At 40.4% G+C, this 21,505-nt stretch overlaps 1 protein-coding gene across 1 annotated transcript; it reads right to left on the reverse strand.

The window, feature by feature from the left end:
• Positions 1 to 5,503: 5,503 nt before the first annotated feature.
• LOC122025507 (probable transcription factor GLK1) lies at positions 5,504 to 7,969 on the reverse strand. The gene is made up of 6 exons (XM_042584320.1): positions 7,357 to 7,969; positions 7,070 to 7,210; positions 6,507 to 6,854; positions 6,352 to 6,414; positions 6,153 to 6,260; positions 5,504 to 5,935 (listed from the first exon to the last, which is right to left on the reverse strand). Exons 1-6 carry the CDS (start codon positions 7,720 to 7,722, stop codon positions 5,786 to 5,788), a joined length of 1,176 nt encoding a protein of 391 aa, XP_042440254.1. The 5' UTR covers positions 7,723 to 7,969; the 3' UTR covers positions 5,504 to 5,785.
• Between the last annotated feature and the right edge of the window lie 13,536 nt (positions 7,970 to 21,505).

A 21,505-nucleotide genomic window follows, 5' to 3' on the forward strand; every position in this document is an offset into this window, starting at 1 on the left:
ATAGCACTGGTTGGGGCGCCCCGAAGGGGTTTCGGGCGTCCTGAGGGGGATAAAATTGTATCCCCCAACGATCAGATCGCGTTTGACGTGATCCTGGTCAAAATCCTGGTCCGAGCGCCCGGAAGCATTCCGGGCGCCCCGGACTGCTCCGAGTGCCCCAAAGAAAAGAGTCAACAGTTGTTGACTTTTTGTCTGGGACCTCTTCTCTGGTTCAGTCTCGCCTCGGTCCGGGTCTTTCACGCCAACTCCGCTAGCTTGAGTGATCTCGGCCATCCGGAATAGGGCTCACCCGAACCCAAGTTCCGGCCTTCTCCTCGAGCAGCCTTCCTTCCCGGTTTCTTGTCCCTCGAATGTCGTGCGCATTTTTCTCGTCCACCAGTGTACTCTTCCGCGGTCACCTCGTCCCTCAGACGCACCGAGCCCGTCGGCTCTCTCCCGTGTCGTCCTTCTCGCTAGTCGCGTCTTCCGCTCGACTTCCTGTGTTCCTAAGCTCATGCACACTTAGACACAAGGGATAGACAACGCAGGACCTAACTTAGCTTGTTTGATTACATCAAAACACCTTGGGGTTCCAACACTTTCCACTTTTGGCTCCAAACAAGCACTTGCCAGGATTGAGCTTGAGTCCATACTGTCTTAAGGTTCGGCATGTCTCCTCTATATCTCTGCACAAATCAACAGCATGAGGAGATTTAATCAAAATGTCATCCACATATAGCTCCATATTTCTTCCTATCTATTTCCAAAAGACTTTGTTCATAAGCCTCTGATAGGTCGCTCCTGCATTCTTTAATCCAAAAGGCATAACCCTATAACAATAGGTACCTTCAGCTGTAATAAAACTAACTTTTTCTTGGTTGTCTTTAGCAAGAGGTACTTGATGATAGCTCTGGTAGGCATCCAGCATACAAATGTACTCGCATCCGGTGGTAGATTCCACCACTTGGTTAATGCGCGACAAAGGATAGTAATCTTTTGGGAAAACCTTGTTGAGGTCCCGAAAGTCAATACACACTCTACACTTATTTCCTAGTTTAGGTACCAGGACGACATTGGCCAACCAGCTAGGAAATTGTACCTCCCGAATATATCCCGCCTCCAGTAGCTTATCCACTTCTTCCTTGATGATCTGGTTCTGGTCAGCTCCAAATTCTCTTTTCTTTTGCTTAATAGGCCTATCATCAGGATAAACATGTAACAAATGTTCCATTAATAGAGGAGAAATACCTATGACCTCCTTGGGAGTCCATGCAAACACATCGCTATTCTAGCTTAAACATTGTATCAACTCAGTCTTGAGTGGAAGGTCTAAGTCGGCCGCCACATAAGTTACAGCTTCTGGTCGCCCGCCTATATTTATACTTCCTCCTTTTCTTCATATATCAAATTGGGTGGTTTCTCCTGGATAGCATTAACTTCCATCCTTTGAGCTTTGCGGGCGACATTAGCCTCCGTTCGGATGATCTCCACATAGCATTTCCGTGCGAGTAATTGATCTCCACGGACTTCTCCCACTTGATCATCAACGGGAAACTTCACCTTCTGGCAGAAAGTAGAAACGACTGTTTGAAACTCGTTCAAGGCCGACCGACCCAGTATAACATTATATGCAGAAGGCACATCCACCACCATGAAATAGGATCTCCTAATTCTCATTAGGGGCTCCTCCCCTAAGGAAATGGTCTTTTTCATCTAGCCGAGCTGTTGCACTTCATTGCCTGTGAAACCATAAAGAGGGGTCATCATGGGTTGGAGCTCGCTCGAATCTATCTGCAACTGGTCAAAAGCTTTTTTGAAAATAATATTGACAGAGCTACCAGTATTGATGAAAGTACGGGAAATATTGTAGTTAGCTATGACAACTTTATTATCAGAGCATCATCATGGGGTACTTCTACCCCCTCCAAATCTTTAGGACCAAAACTAATCTCTGGTCCCGCTGCTTTTTCCGTGCTGCATCCTACTGCATGGATCTGCAATCACCGAGTGTGTAACTTCCTCGCCCGATTAGAATCGTCATCGGTAGGTCTGCCCGTTATCATATTAATATTTCCTCGGGCGGCATTGCTCCGATTTTCCTCCTGTCGAGCAATCGCTATCTCGGGTTGTACTAGTTCAAGCGCCCGAGATGGCCCGCCCGGCAATTGCAATGGCCCCTGTTGTGTCTCAGTCGCCTGATATTCCCGCTTAAGTGGACTATTTTACCTTTGGTAGGGTTGTCGGTTGGGAGATCGTCAGCGATAACGATTGTTATTTGTCCTCTGGTTCCTCAAGGCGAAGCAATCTTCAGTGTAATGAGTACCCGATATATGATAGGTACACCATCTTCGGGGGACTCCTTGTGGCATCTCCACATGCTGGACTACTTGAGGTCTTCGCTTGGGCTGACAGTGTGGAGGGGGAGCACCGCGAGGCCCCCTTGGCGGATGAACAGGAGCTATGGCTCCATCGTGAACTGTGGCTAAGACAGGCACTACATTTTCCTTCTTACGAGTTGCTTGAGCCTCTTCGACATTAATGAATTCAGTAGCTCGCTCAATCAATAAATCAAAATTGGTTGGGGGATTACGCACTAAGTCTTTGAAAAAATCGTTATCGTTGAGTCCTTGAGAGAAGGCACTTACCAAGATTTCTATAGTAACATTAGGGACATCGATAGCTACCTAATTATACCTCTTAATATATGCCCAGATGCTTTCCTTGGGCCCCTGTTTGATAGAGAAAAGACTCCAAAGAGTTTTATGATACCTTCGGTTGCTAGAGAAATGATGCAGAAATACTTTACGAAAATCCTTGAAATACCTAATAGAGCCTTCTAGTAACCGCTTAAACCATCTTTGGGCCGCTCCACCAAGGGTGGTAAGGAACATTCGACATTTAACCCCATCAGAAAATTGCTGTAACAGAGCAGCGTTCTCAAATTTAGCGAGATGATCTTCTGGATCAGTGGTCCCAGAGTACTCTCCGATATTCAGATTCTGATAGCGCTTTGGCAATGGATCATCAAGAACCCTCTGAGAGAATGGAGTAACAATTCTCTCAGGAGAACTATCACTAGTCACCATTTTCCCCTTGCGTTTTTCTTTCATTGGTGCTTCATCGGAGGATTCTTGCAGCACCTGCTTTCGCCCTCCGTGTTTCGCAGGGGTACGAAAGAATGTTCGAGGATGTCGAGTGGGAGAAACGGGAGCAGGAGTTATATAAGCCACATCATCCTCCTCCATACCTCTGTTTTTGCGACAATTTGTAGTTGAGATCGTCGGATTTATCGCTACTGGTAAGGTGCCTCCAGTGTTTGCTTGTTGTTGCTGTTGCTGTTGTAATGCCTTTTGAATCCTGGAGTTGATGAGCAACTCCAAGTATTCTTGGGTCAGAGTAATAGTGTTAGGCTTTCCAGCGTCCTCCATCACGTAGTCTCAGATTCAAGTGAAAGTTCCCACAGACGACGTCAAATTTGATCCTGTCTGAGAGCTTGTGAGATGAAGCGTTGGGCGACGATGAGCGGTGATGAATAATGACTCTGACGCCAACGAACAGGGGAGGATTCGAGAAAACCACAGCGGACCTCACAAGAGCCTAAATGCAGAATGATAACCCCAAAAAAACCAAAGCGGATCTATGAATAGTACCCCGCAAAAATGAACTCCGGCGAGATGCCTCCGTGGATCGGCCAAGGCTTGGCAATCCAATGAATGATATCCTCTCCCTGCGCACAATGAGACCAACCAACAAAGCGTTAGTGACCTAAGACCAGGGTAAGAATCTCTGGCTAGGCCCTCCGACGCTCAAGTCAGTCTCCAGCGAGAAGAAGAAAGGGAAACAGTGTGGAAGAAAATGACCATTAGGGGTTGATTCTGATGCAATGCGTATATCTGTGTACCTGGCCAGTGGAGAGGATTCCCCTTTTTATTCCACCTCATCTAACCTCCACAGTCATGAGGTGGACCTCGGTTTGTTAAAGTTTGTTAACATATGATGTAAGCCGAAACTGCAATGATAGTTTAAGGAGTCTTTTTCTTACCCCAGATGTACCTTCTTTGTCATTTAGCATACCTGTGGAGACTTCTATAAGCTATTTGCCATCAAATTAATTAAGCTGTCATATGATCACACATTCTTATGGTTCACTTGTTACATACACTTGGTTAGTCATATAAGTCCATTCTGCATGTATGAGGAATATTTCCTGTTTGTACCAGTCTCGGCCGGTATTCTAAACTCGATCGGTTATTTATACCCGACCAGGACTTTACTATTATAAATATGCCAAAAATTGTGCAAGGTTGAAGACCTTTATGCTCGATCTACTTTTCATACTCGGTCGGTCTATTAAGCCCGGTCGTTCATACCTTATCGATCGAGATTAACCAGTTGGGCCTATAAAAGCAATATTGCCCGGTAGCCCTTCCTTCGATCAGCCATATACTAAGGGTCGTGTGAGACTAAATGCCTCTGTGTTGGGTCGGTCTATTGAGCTCGGTCGATCATATCTTATCGATCGAGATTAATCAGTCGAGCGTATACAAACACTACTGCCCGGTAGACCTTCCCTCTGTCGGTCGCATACTAAGGGTCGTGCGAGACTAAATGTCTCTGTACTCAACCGATCTATTGAGCTCGGCCGGTCATACTTTATCGATCGAGATTAACCAGTCAGTCGTATACAAACACTACTGCCCGGTAGACCTTCCCTCAGTCGGCCGCATACCAAGGGTCGTGCGAGACTAAATGCCTCTGTACTCTACCGGTCTATTGAGCTCGGCCGATCATACCTTATCGACGGAGATTAACCCGTCGGGCGTATATAAGCCTTTAGGACATCTCATTGCTAAGTGCTTCTACGTTCGATCGGTCTTTTTTTGTCGAACGTGATATGTCTTCATTTTGCATGAAGCTAAATACTTCTATACTCAATTGGCTATTCATACTCGGCCGGCCTTTTCCTGCCGATCTCATATGCTCGATCGGTCCATTTCGTTCAACCATTCTTTGCCTGCTAAACATGTAACAACATTCTTACCCAGTCAAACCCTTTTTCGAGCAACCTACTATATCATCATCCTGCTCTTCTCCGCTTTCCTAATTATCCTCATTATCCTTTTTTTCCTCTCCTACAAAGATTCATTCATCATAATCCATATCATTCGGTTTTTTGAATTTAAAAATCGGAACCTAATAGAATAAATTGACATAATCGAGCTTTTTTTTAATAAATGGGTTATTTCGGTTTAATTGATTTTTTAGGGTGGAAAAAAATCAAAAAAAAATTGTCTTAACTCAGATATAATCTATCCTTTCTCTAGTTCATCCTTGCACATAAATATTAGATTTTATTTTATGCCGTATCTAAATTTAACTATGTTATACATGATTAAAAAATAGCAATGACATTATTATTATTATTATTTGACATTTAGTATTTAATTTATATCAATTAATTATGAGGATGGCCGATCAAGTCTTATAAAAAAAATTTATTGATCATCAGAAAACTATTCTGATAAATTAGAAAGTACTTACTAAAAGTTTATTAACCAAACATTCTTAGTCATGACATCAGTTTACTCACTCAAAATTAATTGTTCATCAAAATCACTGGGCAGGAGCTCCTACCATTATATTATTAAGCTACTCGTACATTTTTATGCTTAAGCATTGCCGGAGACAGCGAGTATTTGCGTTTATGTTCCATGCTAGAAAAAGTAGTCTAGAAGGAAGAAGTCCATGTCGACGGATTTTCGATCGTACGTAGCACACGTAAATCTGCATGTGTACTGTTCGGTATTCAGCCACGAGAAGGTGGAACTGTCGAGACGCCATGCTGCTGCAGCTCTACCAGCACGCTGTCCGCTGCGGGGGGCTTCAGGCCTAGAGGCAGCGGCAGCCATGGCTTTGCTAAAACGTCTTCGATAGCCGCATCAATGCTTTCTAACCACTGATCACAAATTTAATTTAAATCAAAAAATAAAATAAATCAAAATTAAAAATGATATATATATATATATATATATATATATATATATATATATATATATATATAATTCTAATTAAATTGTTAAAATTTATTTTGATATAATAATATTTTATAAGTAATAATTTTGATAAATTAAATAAAAATATAAATAAATTTATTTTAAAAAAAAAATACTCACAGGATGAGCATCTGGCTGTAGTTTTGAGTTGGTGAGAGGAGGGGAAGGAATCTCCCTATAGATTGGATGATGCGGAAGTATTCCTGGCACCGTCGCACCGGCAAATCTCTGCGTACGTGGAGATAATTTAAATTAATTAGAAAAAATTCATCAATAATTTATATCTGAAATAATATTATTAATTAATTAAATCGATTACCGGCGTGGGTAACGGCTGAGGAAAGCAAAGCGTTCCCTGCGTCACAGCCCGTGGAACCATTCCCTGTAATTAATTTAAATTAAATTAAATTAAATTAAGATCAAATGAAGATGAAATGTAATGTAATGAAATGAAATAAATAAGAACTTGTATACTCTTGAGTAGTGGTGGTTGTGCCAATAAGGATCCACCGGAGGCTGAGCTGCCGCCCAGGGCTGCGCCGGCGTAGGGGACCGATGCGGGAGCCACACGTGGGGAGGGGTCATCGGTGCGGTTTCCCCCACCGTCGGATGGCCCCAGACGTGGAGCGGACGGAAGGGCGGCTGGAGTTGCGTCGGCAGTGGCGGATGCCGAGGAGGGAACCCGATTGTCGGAGCCAGCCACGGGGTGATGTCCGCCGTCCTCTTCACCCCGCCACCGACGCCTCCGATCTGCCGCCGTTGGCTCCAGCTCGCGGCTTCCGCCTCCCGTGCCAGCAAATGCTTCCGATGCGATCGGTATTTCTACACATCAATCATTGATCTCGATCGATGTCAGTAAATGCGTGTGTGCATTAATTAATCAGTTTGAAATTGATTGATATTCGTAGTTCGATTCGACAAGAACAGGGATGGCGACAAAGCGTTAATCGAGGGCAAAATCTCAAATCTGCTGCAGTACTTCCTTGTGAAATCATTCGATCGAATCCAGATTCCGATGAGGAAAAAGAGTACTGTACTTGAAGGTGGCTTGCGATGTTGTGGCGAGTGAGGCAGTCGATCCCCATGAGTTCTAAAATCCTCGAGGGCACGGCCTTGTCGATCCCCAGCTGCTCCACCGCCTGAACGAACCTCCGGTGAAGCTCCGGCGTCCAGTCCACCTACCACAGAAGGAAATAGGGTCAGTGATGACCGTGATTCCTTCCACTTTTGGTTGGTTTAATTGCACTCAGATCTGCCAGATGCACCCGTGAAGAGAGAGAGAAAGAGAGAGCGAGAGAGAGAGAGAGAGGAGTCGGTGGCTCACCTTTGCTTTGCGCTTCCCCTGCGACGGCGATGGCTTACGGTTCTTATCGCCCTCTCGCTTTACCATCTCATCGCCCCGGGTCGCTTCCTTTTCCCCCTCTACGACCGCGGCCTCGACTACTAGGCCATCGGCGGCCGACTCCTCAGCCTCTGCGCTTCCCACCGGGAACTCCGCGAAGATCTCTGCCGGATCCAGCTCCAGCTCCGGCAGCATGTCCCCATCGACGTCGATCCCCATGAAGAGGTCCCCGAAGTTGATGTCGTCGAGGAACGCCTCGTCGTCTAAGGTCTCATCCCCGCCGCTGAGGAACATTCCCGGAGCGCCTTCCTCGCCGTTGGACCCTCGCCGTTGTTCCACCGCAAGCATATCCACCTCCAGAAAGGTGCGCCCGCCAGGTGTTTGTGCTTTTGCCCAGCAGAAAGCTTTAGTAGTTTTTGTACTAGCTAGCTAATTCCTTAAGAAAGCTAGATTTGATGCACATGAGCAAGGTCCTGCATGAGAGAAAGAGAAACAGCTAGAGAGAGAGGGATAGAAGCAGAGGAATTTATTAATTGGTATTTTCTCAAAGGGGCCTCTTGGGTTTGGGAATGTCTCAAATGGCGCATTATAATTTCATATTTCCCAAAGATATACTTCTTCTAAAAAATAAATACCTGGGCTAAAAATCAAAAAAGCGACTTTATGTTTTTGAAATTATCATTTGAGTGCCCTTTTTAATAAGAAGGACGCCTCATCTCATATAGACATGACCCCGGGTCGTGTCCAGCCAAACCTGACCCCAGGTAGTTCGGACATGTAATCGAGTTAATTAGTCAATTGCTCGAGACCCAGTTCATCGGGTTGATACTGATCTGTTGACCCAGTTCGTCGGGCCGAACCAAAACCGGCCCGGCAAGTTATCGGGCCGGTTCCGATTCCTTAAATGCAAAATCGACGGACCGTCAATTCGGCCCACCGATTCAACTAGTTTTTTTTTTAACCAAGAGTTCCTAGCCATTGGAACCACCGGTTAACCGGCGGTTCCTAGCCATTAAGAGAGGGGTAGGGGATTTTTTTTTGGTATTTTTTTCAACAGTTAGAGTCATTTGATCGTTTTTTGATCAATGGTTATGATTTAATATCCGTTACTATCCAAACTCTATAAATAGAGAGCTTATTTTATCATTTTCACATACATCTTCTCTACTCTTAATCACAATTTCGTATTCTCTATACTTTTTTGTCTTCATTTTTACACACTTTCGTTTTCAATTTTCAATTACAACAAAAGGAGACCGTGGAAAGGCATCATCTCAAGCTCTGAAGGGAAAGAAAATAGTAAATCTATTGGAGAAGGACCTACAACATTCAATCCACGATGATGAGATCGAGCACCTTCCGAATCCGACACACGAAACACAAGGAAGTACTGATACAATTACTTCTAAGGTTCGAAAATTCCTCCTCTAGTCTTCTATTTCCACTAAATATTTTGAGAATGTCATTCTTTCGTCGGGAGAAATGCATGCAAAATGTAAAGACTGCAATGCTTCCTACAAATTCCAAGCTGACAACGGCTATGGGTCGTTGAAACGACATGTAAAACGAAGCACTCGACGGAATATGTACTCGACCGTTCTCAAATACAATTATCAAGATTTTCTTCAACTAGCGGTAGTACTGATTTCGATTTATTTTTATATTCTGATAATAAATTATGAGAATCATTAGCTAAATTTGTTTCCGTAGAACATCTTTCCTTGAGTTTTGAATTTAAATGTATATTTGAAGATTTTTGTAAAAAAATATCTTAATCCATGTGTTAAATGTGTTCATAGGACTGTACTTACTCGTATAATTAAAAAAATTAGTAAAGCAAGGGGAAAAAATTTAATTGATGAATTTAGTAAATTAGATAATAAAGTTTCTTTATGTTCTGATAATTAGAGTGACCATTGGCAAAAACATTCGTATATGGATGTGACTTGTCATTGGATCGATAACTCTTGAAATCTCCAAAAAAGATTATTAGCTTATACAGTTTTTGATGAATCACATAATAGCCATAACATCACACAATTATTATGTTTAATTTTAAAGAAATATGGATTAACTCATAAAATATTTTCAATATCATTAGATAATGTTAGTTCCAATACAACTTGTATAGATGATCTAAAATTTATTTGTTAACTTATTATTGGTAGTTTATTTTTTTATATTTGTTATATGTCATGTTTTAAAGTTATGTATTCAAGATGGATTAAAAAATTTAGAAAATTATATTAAACCAAATAGAATTGTAATTTCTTATTTATGGTTACATCCATCTATAATAAAACAATGTGATAGGTTTTGTAAAACTATTGTAATGAGACCTAAAAATTTTTCACATGATGTACCAAATTCAACATACCAATTATTATAAGATTTATTTCAATATAAAGAATTATTATATTTATTTTTTACACAAAATATAAATACTAATATATATTTATTTTCACAATAATGGAATATTTGTATTAGTATTTGTGAAATTTTAAAAGTATTTAATAATACAACCAAACAACTTTTCGGTGTTTATTATCCCACTGCTCAATTAGTTTTAGAAAATTTTTCTAATATATTATTAGTTTTAAATGAACATATTAATAATAAATCTTTATCTTTTTGCATCTTAGTTATGAAAACTAAATGGGAAAAATATTTTTATTTTTTCTTGAAATTTATTTAATTACATTTACTTTAAATCCTAGATTAAATTAGAAGTTTTATCAGAAATGTTAACTTTATATTATGACGCTTTAATTCTAATTAAAGATTTTTATTCTCTTGATATAGTTAATATTATATAAATGTTAGAATTTACTTATATGATATTTATAATTAATATTATGTAAAATATGAAACACAAATTAATATTTCTAAAATACAACAAACTAGTAGTAGTAATTTAAAATTTATAAAAACATAATTTTTATTAAAAGAACAGATGAAACATCCATGAGGATCCTCAAGTTCCACACAGGAACTTGAGAATTATTTGACAACTTATTTTTATTTTAATGTAGCGGATAGTAAAAATTTTGATATCCTAAAGTGATGGTCACAGAAAGCTCAAAACTTTCTTATCCTCTCTGTAATTGCCAAAGAAATTTTAACTTGTCCAGTATCAACTGTTGTTATGGAGCAGACATTCAGCGCCGACGGCAACATATTAGATAAACGACAATCAATTTTATCTCCCGATTCATTGGAAGCCCAAGTATTACTAGACGATTGGACCAGAGCCGAGAAAAGAATCCAAGGAATGTAACTTTTAGGTGACGAAGTTAAATATTTTGATACTGAAGGAACAGATATAAAATGAATGAGAGATGGAAGTGAGTAACAATGTAAAGGATAAAAAAATAAAAGAACTATATTGGCTTTAATTCCCCTATACCCTAAGGGGATACGTAGGCAAGTTAAATAAGTACAAGCTATTTTTTAAAATAATTTTTAATTTTTTAATACAATAATTTTGAATCGTAGCAAACTGTGAACCAGCGATTCTAAACTGTGAACCGTAATCATCTTAGACAGTTAAGGTTAAGGGTCGACCTGCTAAGAACCATCGAATCGATGGCTTCGAACCATCGAATTGTCGATTTCGAACCGTGGTCAGGTCTGATCTCATAGACTCTCTTGTAAAATGGCATACTCATCCTAAGTATATTGTTTGATATTATTATAGTATATCACGCACATTAAAGTCTGAACTAGTAGGGTGCGTTATAATAATATAAAATCATAACTATTATAATATGAATATTGTTAATAAAATATGTCTGAGTTATAGCAGCTACAGTTGTGTAGTTGTTATAATGTAATTGTTAAGAGAACAGGTTAAATTTATATTGTAGCAGTTATAATGTGAATGGCAGGTGAACAAGTCAAATCGCATTATAGTAGCTACAAAATCATAGTTGATACGACGTGAATATTTTTAAACGGATTAAGTATGAGTTGGAGTAGCTACAAAATCATAGTTGCTACAAATGTTATAGCAGCTAGAATTTTGTAGTTTTTACAACGTAAATGTTAAGAGAATATATCGAATATCTATTATAGCAAATACATCTTTGTAGCTGTTATAATGTGAATGTAAGGTGAACAAATCAAATTTGCATTATAGCGGCTACAAAACCGTAGCTGCTACGACATGAATGCTTTCGAGTGGATTAAGTATGTTGTTTCCGGTAAATTCCGGAGTATGCAAACTGATCGTCGAGGCTAGTGTTCGACACTATCTCCGTAAACGATATTGCTCCGCTACGGTGCTTAACGGATTGTTGCAATTCGTTCCCAAGATACAACGACGACAATCGTCTCGGAATCGTAGCACTCCGACTTCCGAGACCAGCGAACCTTCTCGTAGGCTTCTTGGACTCTTGAATGCACAAGATGAGTGAGTGAATACTTGAGGAAGAGAAGATTAAGTTGAGTGATTTGATTCCAATCTGGAGGGTTCTATTTATACAGAAGGAAGAGGCTTTAGGGAGGGGTGTGACCTTTGGGTGGATTAATCTTGGCCGTCCGGACTGAAGAGTTATAACCCTTCACATAACCCCTTTAATCTCATCCATCAGATCTAAGAGTTGTGACCCTCAGATCTATCAGCCATCGGATCTGGATCCATTGATCCGATGCTTCAGATCATGTCTCATCCCAAGCCGTTAGATCGTGACTCATTGTGATCCAACGCTCTAGATCGCATCACAAGCGATCCACCATACTTCTTTGATCAACGGCTGCCATCCGTTCGCCCAACCAACTGTCCAGTCATCTCCCTTTGCCCACGAGGATGCCACATAGGCACTGCCATGTCAGGTACTAGCCTGACACGTCACCCGAGTGCCATGTAGGCACTGCAATGTCACCTGGAGCATAAATTTAAGCTCCTCAATGCTCCTCGCGACGGTGCGAAGTGCAAAGTGCGCCTACAAAGCGCCCATTGCGCACGTGCGCACGTGGCGGGTGGCGGGCTCACAGGTGCGAGCACCTGCTCGCCCCTGAGCAGAGAGTACCTGGTACTTTTCTGAGTTAACTCCAATAACTCAACATCATTAATAAGTAAGGAATGCACATCGGAAATTTCCGATGTGGGACTATTCTCCCTTGCATTTCCTTAATGAATAACCAACGTTATTTTGGGCCGACTTTGAACATTAATTTCTCATTCACCCTTAATCGGTTTTGAGCAAATTAATAGTCTAAATCTATCTACGCGAAACGTAGATTTCAATTTTGAAGTCAATTACGACTTTCAACAATTGATGGCTTCCGATTTTTCCTCCTCACAATCGTATTGGTCCATTTAGGCCCCAATATCCAACAATCCCCCACATGAATGGAAATTAATGTAATGCGTGTATGCATGCTGACACTTTACAAGAGTCCAATCGATAAGTCACTGCATCGGGAGAGGTAGCTTGTGGCTTTGAACCTTCCGTAGTGGAATGCTATCGAGTATACTAGGCTGCGCAGTGAACGTGATGTCTTGAACTGCTCAGCTGTTTGTGTATACTAAGACAATAACACCCACACAGAGATCTATCTCACCTACTTTAGGTTCTCATGGTTGGTTCCGTTTTGGCCATGGACACCATCTTGGATTCATGAGTGTTTCATTGAAGCGGCCTGTCTTCACACTCACATAGGTGACACTTCTATCAAGAGTATCCTACCATACTCCACCTTATAAGGTATAGAAGTCACTAAAAGCATAAGCTTAACCTCACTACATGAGGTAGGACAGCACAAATTCATCCTAGGATTGGGATAGAGATAAACTATCTCCTGTGCTGAACCACAACTTCAGTAACTTTGTTGTCCCATTGAACCAAGATCTTGGGATCTCCAGTCAACAAGGTTGGGTTTTCCACTTCAGTCGTTTTCAGTTGTAGATTTTTTTAATCCCATTCCTCTTGATGAGCAGTATACTTGATCTCGACTCAACCCTTTCGTAAGAGGATCTGCCAAATTATCTTTGGACTTAACATAGTCGATTGCAATCACTCCATTCGAGATCAACTGCCTAATGGTATTATGTCTACGACGTATATGTCGTGACTTCCCATTATACATATTACTCTGTGCCCTTCCAATCGCCGATTGACTATCACAGTGGATTAGTACGGCAGGCACAGGTTTCACCCAGCTAGGAATATCTTCCAAGAAATTCCGCAGCCATTCAGCTTCCTCAGCTGCTTTGTCTAGTGCTATAAACTCGGATTCCATAGTTGACCGAGCAATGCAAGTCTGCTTAGTGGATTTCCAAGATACTGCTCCCCCACCGATCGTGAATACATATCCACTAGTGGATTTGGAGTCTTTTGTATCTGATATCCAATTAGCATCACAATATCCCTCCAACACAGCGGGATATTTTCCATAATGTAATCCATAGTTCATAGTATATTTCAAATATCTGAGAACTCGCATCAATGCTTTCCAATGGGTGTCGTTTGGATTACTCGTAAAACGACTCAGTTTGTTGACCGTACAGGCAATATCCGGACGTGTGCAGTTTGTGAGATACATCAAACTGCCTATTATCCGAGAATATTCCAACTGCGATATGGTCTCACCATGGTTTTTCGCTAAGTGTTGACTTAGATCCATAGGTGTTTTTACAGTAGAAAGATCGTACGCATTGAATCTTTTCAATACTGATTCTACATAATGGGATTGTGTTAGAACTATCCCCTCTGATGTCCTGAGAATTTTAATTCCCAATATAACATCTGCTTGACCCATATCTTTCATATCGAAATTTTTGGTCAACATTTTCTTTGTAGTCATGATTACATCATGATTACTGCCCATTATTAGCATGTCGTCTACGTACAGACAGACGATTATATAACCTTTGGGTGTGTCTTTGACATAAATGCATTTGTCACATTCATTTATTCTGAATTCGTTTGACAGCATTACTTTGTCAAATTTTTCGTGCCATTGTTTAGGCGCTTGCTTAAGTCCGTATAACGACTTAACAAGTCGACACACCTTTTTCTCATTTCTTGGAGCTATGAACCCTTCGGGTTGCTCCATATAAATTTCTTCTTCCAACTCACCATTTAAGAACGCAGTCTTAACATCCATTTGATGTATTTCAAGGTCATACAGTGCTGCAATGGCTATTAGCACTCGTATGGACGTAATCCTTGTCACCGGTGAGTAGGTGTCGAAGTAATTAAGGCCTTCCTCTTGCTTGTACCCTTTGGCTACAAGTCTGGCCTTATACTTGTCAATTGATCCATCAGCTTTATACTTGCGTTTTAGTATCCACTTACAACCTAATGGTTTATTACCAGAAGGAAGGTCTACTAATTCCCAAGTATGATTATTCATGATAGACTCAATCTCACTATTGACAGCTTCTTTCCACATTGGAGCATCGGGACTAGAGAGAGCCTCACTTAATGTTCTTGGTTCCATTTCTGACATGAAAGTCATGTAATCTGGCCCGAACGATTTCTCAACTCTAGCCCGTTTGCTACGACGTGGCTCTTTGTTTTGATCGTCAATAGTTCTTTTATAACAGCTAAGTTCGGTAACGACATTCTCGTTTGAACTTCCGTTGTTATCATTTTCAACATTTCCCTTTTTATTTGGGAATACGTTTTCAAAGAATATCGCATTTCGAGATTCTATGGTTGTTCCCACATGTATATCAGGAATATCTGATTTGTGAACTAGGAAACGATATGCACTACTATTATGGGCATATCCGACAAATATCGCATCGAACGTTTTAGGTCCGATCTTTACTTGCTTTGGTTTAGGTACTTCGACCTTTGCCGAGCACCCCACACTTTCAGGTATTTGTACGATGGCTCGCGGCCTTTCCATAGTTCATATGGAGTTTTATCATTTTTCTTATGAGGGATTCTGTTGAGAATGTGATTTGCCGATAATATTGCTTCCCCCCACAAGTTTTGAGGTAAGCCTGAATTTATCAACAAGGCATTCATCATTTCTTTTAGTGTCCGATTTTTACGTTCGGCAACACCGTTTGATTGAGGTGAGTAAGGTGCCGTTGTTTGATGGATAATGCCAGATTCTGAACAAAATTCATTAAACGGTGCACCATATTCTCCACCTCTATCGCTACGAATTATTTTAATTCGTTTGTCAAGTTGATTTTCAACTTCTGTTTTATAAGTTCTAAATGCCTCTAGGGCTTCGTCTTTACTTCTTAAAAGAAAGACATAACAGAACTTTGTGCAGTCATCGATAAAAGTAATAAAATACTTTTTACCTCCTCTAGTTTGCACAAATTTCAAGTCGCATAGATCACTATGTATTAACTCTAGAGGAGTCGTTGACCTTTCCACCGAATGAAAAGGTAGTTTCGTCATTTTTGCTTCCACGCACACTTCACATTTGTGTGTTCCGTCAACATTGACGTTTGGTAATAAATTTAATTTGACGAGACGTTTAAGAGTATTATTATGCACATGTCCGAGTCGATCATGCCACAAATTAAAACACTCAACAACATAGCTGGAAGCATTTATTTTATTACCATCAATATTTCGGAGTACAGGCATTACAACTATTTTGAATAGACCTTTTTCTAGGTACCCCTTTCCTACGAAGATATTATTCTTCGTAAGTACAAAGTTGTCTGACTGGAACACTAGCCTAAATCCGGCCTTAACTAGTGCCGCTCCAGAAACTAGGTTCTTACTGATGTCGGGAACATGGAGTACATCAATGAGTGTTAGCTCCTTTCCGGACGTCATCTTCAGAACAACTTTTCCGAGTCCGACAATTGGCGACGTCGTGGAATTACCCATATAGAGCTTCCTGCCATTTATCGGAGTATACTTGGAGAACATCGCCTTATCGGAACAGATATGACGAGTTGCTCCAGTATCAATGAACCACTGCTTCGGGTTGGTATCCACCAAGTTGGCTTCAAATACAACCGCGGTGAGATCCAAGTCCTCAAGAGAGGTTGCGGCGTGGTTCGCAGATCCTTTGGCCTTGGTTGGCTTCTTGAGCGTCTGCGGTCCTTGGGCGGTGTCCGCCTTTCCACGATTGTAGCAGGATCCTTGAACTTCTTTGCTTGTGCCTTCTTCTTGAACTGTTTCGGCTTTTAGCGTTCGGCTCGACCAGGTTGGACATATCGTCTATAGTCCGCTTGGTTCCTCTGCAGTCGGATAACTTTCGATTATCCTCCTCTATTCGTAGCCTCGGGATCAGGTCTTGCGGCCCTATCTCCTTTGCTTGTGCTTTAGGTAATTCTTGAAATCCTTCCATGACGGAGGGAGCTTCTCAATTACCGCAGCAACTGCGAATGACTCGTTCAGCTTCATTCCTTCGGCGTCCAGATCATGCATTATTAATTGCATATCTTGGACTTGAGATGAGACGCTCTTTGAGTCCACCATCTTGAAATCCGAAACCGACCGACGATGAATTTCGATTCGCATTTCGGTCTTGTATTTCTTCTCAAGCGATTCCCACAAAGATTTCATTGTCTCCAATGAACAATACACGTTATACAACGTGTTGTCCAAGGCGTTGAGAATGTAGTTGCGACACGTAAAAATCTCGGCGTCCACGTATCATAGCGACCTTGCTCCGTCCGTGCGGGCGGGTCTTCACGCAAAACCGTACAAGGTTTAGCGTTGTTAAGTAAACGACATCTTCTGCGCCATCTTTTGAAGTCGGCTCGGTGAATTTCTCCGGCTTTTCTCCGTCTTGAATGGATGCCGGAGCACGGTGTCGGGCAGCCGTCGAACGCGTGATCGGAATGGCGGTTGGAGCGCGTTGGTAGCCATGATCGGTTTATACGGACTATCGTTTATTGTTGTTTCGGTAAATTCCGAGTATGCAAGATCGTCGAGGCTAGTGTTACACTATCTCCGTACGATATTGCTCAGCTACGGTGTAACGGATTGTTACAATTGTTCCCAGATACAACGACGACAATCGTCTCGGAATCGAGCACTCAGACTTAGAGACCAGTGAACCTTCTCGAGGCTTCTTGGACTCTTGAATGCAAAGATGAGGGTGAATACTTGAGGAAGAGAAGATTAAGTTGAGTGATTTGATTCCAACTGGAGGTTCTATTATACTGAAGGAAGAGGCTTTAGGAGGGTGTGACCTTTGGGTGGATTAATCTGGCCGTCCGGATGAAGAGTTATAACCCTTCACATAACCCCTTTAATCTCATCCATCAGATCTAAGAGTTGTGACCCTCGGATCTATCACCATCGGATCGGATCCATTGATCGATGCTTGATCATGTCTCATCAGTCAGGATCGTGACTCATTGTGATCCAACGCTCTAGATCGCATCTGGCGATCCACCATACTTCTTTGATCAACGTTGATCAACGGCTGTCATCCGTTCGCCCAACCAACTGTCCAGTCATCTCCCTTTGCCCACGAGGATGCCACATAGGCACTGCCATGTCAGGTACTAGCCTGACACGTCACCCGAGTGCCATGTAGGCACTGCAATGTCATCTGGAGCATAAATTTAAGCTCCTCAATGCTCCTCGCGAAGTGCAAAGTGCAAAGTGCAAAGTGCAAAGTGCAAAGTGCCTACAAAGCGCCTACACAGCGCCTACAAAGCGCCCATAAAGCGCCCATAAAGCGCCCATTGCGCACGTGCCATGTAGGCACTGCAATGTCACCTGGAGCATAAATTTAAGCTCCTCAATGCTCCTCGCGAAGTGCAAAGTGCAAAGTGCAAAGTGCCTACAAAGCGCCTACAAAGCGCTTTGTGCGCCTACAAAGCGCCTACAAAGCGCCCATTGCGCACGTGCCCATTGCGCACGTGCCCATTGCGCACGTGGCGGGTGGCGGGCTCACAGGTGCGAGCACCTGCTCGCCCCTGAGCAGAGAGTACCTGGTACTTTTCTGAGTTAACTCCAATAACTCAACATCATTAATAAGTAAGGAATGCACATCGAAAATTTCCGATGTGGGACTATTCTCCCTTGCATTTCCTTAATGAATAACCAACGTTATTTTGGGCCGACTTTGAACATTAATTTCTCATTCACCCTTAATCGGTTTTGAGCAAATTAATAGTCTAAATCTATCTACGCGAAACGTAGATTTCAATTTTGAAGTCAATTACGACTTTCAACAATTGATGGCTTCCGATTTTTCCTTCTCACAATCGTATTGGTCCATTTAGGCCCCAATATCCAACAAAGTATGCATTAGAGCATATACAAAATCATAGTTGTTACAACGTATCCAACTGATTCAAGATTAAATGCGTGTGACATGAGATAATAATGTTAAATATTAAACTTGAGGGCAGTTGTGTTATTTTATAAGGGTTGATGGGTAGGGCACCCTTTTGATAAAAATAAAAAAAGTGTGCCCCTTTATGATTCAGTCCTTTTGATTATTTACCTTTCATATTCGATTTTTTTTTAAAAAAAAAAAAAAATTTGCTATTTGTCGGTCATGCAATCAAAATGACCTCTTGGTCAAGTCAGGCAATCGTGGCCATGTGACCAGACCACCACACAACTTGGTTGATTGCTTAGCAACTTGGCCGAGTGGTCAAGCAGTTGAGTAGCCAAGTTGTTAGGTGCCAAGCTACTGCATGACTTGGTCGAGCTGCCACGGTCATGGTCGTGCGACCAAGCAACTATGATTTTATAACTGTTACAACTTGTATGTTAATAGAACATATTGAATCTGCATTATAGCAAATATAGTTTTGTATCTGCTAAGATGAACAAGTCAAATTTGTGCTATAGCAACTACAAAACTGTAACTGCTACAAATATTGTAGCAACTACGATTTCATAGCTTTTAAGTTTGTCCAACTGATTCAAGATTAAATGCATGTGGCATAAGATAATAATGTTGAACGTACTTGAGGGCAACTATGTTATTTTATAGGGGTCGATGGGATAGGGTGCCCTTTTGATTAAAAAAAAAGGGGTGCCCCTTTATAATTCCATCCTTTTTATTATTTACCTTTCATATTCATTTTTTTTAAAACAAATTGTGATCCTTCAGTCGTACGATTAGAACGACCTCTTGGCCAGGTCAAGCAATCATGGTCAGGTTACCAAACCGCCATGCAACGTGGTCGAATGCTTAGCGACTTGGTCGAGCAGTCAAGCGGCTGAGCAGAGAATTTACCTTAAATTTTATAGTTTACGTAAAAAAAAATTCATCAGCTGTTCTATCTATTCCCTAAATTTATATTTTATAGTACTTCTTTAAATTTAGGGAATAAAATTCATTCCTTAAATATTAAAATATTATTTAATTTGGGAGAGAAAAAAATAAAGAGAATGAATTGGATAATGGAAAATAGATATTACATAGGGAGAGAAAAAATAATAATAAAAGTGGAAGAGATAGAAGAAAATAATAAAAAAAATAAAGATAATGAAAATTTTATGGTAGCTAATGTAGTGTGTAATGAAAAATGATTGTCTAAATTTAATCTAGTGGATGATTTATCTCAAATTTTAAAGATATTATAAGAAAATTGGTACGAATACTCTTAGCTGCCAAGCTATTGTGTGACTTGGTCGAGCTACCTTGGTCATACGAGCTATTGTGCGACTTGGTCGATCTGTCGCAGTCATGGTCGTATGACCAAGAGGCTAGGTTGAGTGGGTACAACCACACAGGCAGCAAGATCAGGTGACGAAAGAATATATATATATATATATAAAAAGAAGGGTATTTTGAGAAAGAAGTATGCCTTATGAGAGATATAAAAATATGATGTGTTCTTTGAGAAACTTCAAAACTTGAGAACTACTTTGAGAAAATGCCCAATATTAATGGACAAAATGATAAATGAAAAGAAATGTAGAATTTGGGTAGGTCATTCTCTTCTTTAGATAGTTTTGTAGTACTATAGTTGAGAGGGTTGCATGGCCACCACAAGTCAAGTGAGATTCCTCTCAGTGAGGCTTTTGCTAGTGGATGAGTAAAATTGAATGTTTTAGAAATTGAAAAAGTTTGAAGGTGGAGAATGGAGCCAAGGAGAAGACCGTGGCTGGTATGACACAGCCCAGTCTCTGCTGATTCAAGAAAAAGAAAAGAGCGCAGGGAAGGATATTGTTTTATATCCAAGCCCTCTTGTCTTTTCTTATAATGGAACAACTGTCACTGTCTTTCCTATTTTCTTCAATTTTTGTGGGGTGGCTATTTTTTTTAGGAGAGGTCGTATCACAGAAAATCAGAATGTAGACTAACTAGGTTGGGCAAATTACCAAATAACACCACCCTCAACGGTAATAATTATTTTTTTTTTCACATCATGTAGTATTATTATAATAAGTCATGCCGCCAATTTCTAGTATGTATAAAATACATCGTGAATCACCTAACTCTCCAAACAAAGAATCGTTATATTGGACGAAGTCTTTTATGATTTAACTTTCTTCCAGATCATATGAAACAGTCTGGAGAGACCCCAAGATAAGGGTTATCACCTTCTTACTGTAACAACAACAAATTTTTATTCTATTAGATGAGATCACTGGATGGGACCAACTAATTAAGTCATCTACCTATAAAATTAATCGGACCAAATTTGAATATCTTAATTATAATAAAAAGTAAATTTAATCCCTACTAGATGGGATCAATTATACAAATCCTCCTACTTTATTAGACTTTATTCCCTTCTATTTCATTCCATATTTAAATAAATTTTATCTTATTTTACTATATAGCTAACTAAGTTTTCTTTAATCTTTCTCTTCCTTTCTTAGTTAATATACATATTTATCATAATTTTATATTGTCTATTTGAAATATTTATTAATTATCTAAATACATATCCATAATATCTTAAATATATATTTTATGCCCTTGGGCAGAATTAAGTTGGCTACTGCGAAACAGAGTTACTATCATAAGACAATTGTTTGAATTTCGACAAAGCCGATGAAAAAAAAAATACTCTCCCGCACTAGCTATCTACAATTTCTCAATTCACCTTCTTAAAAGAATATATTCTACATAATTTTATCCTGTATTATAGGATGCTTATATGATTCAAATATGTAATTACCAAGTTATATCTATGACAATAGTTTTACAATTACAAGATTCCTCTTCAAAATTTATGGTTGATTATTTCTACTGTGCTCTAAGTGATTGAAAATGA

The sequence above is a fragment of the Zingiber officinale genome, chromosome 9B, assembly GCF_018446385.1.
Source record: "Zingiber officinale cultivar Zhangliang chromosome 9B, Zo_v1.1, whole genome shotgun sequence".
Taxonomy (NCBI): Eukaryota; Viridiplantae; Streptophyta; class Magnoliopsida; order Zingiberales; family Zingiberaceae; genus Zingiber; species Zingiber officinale.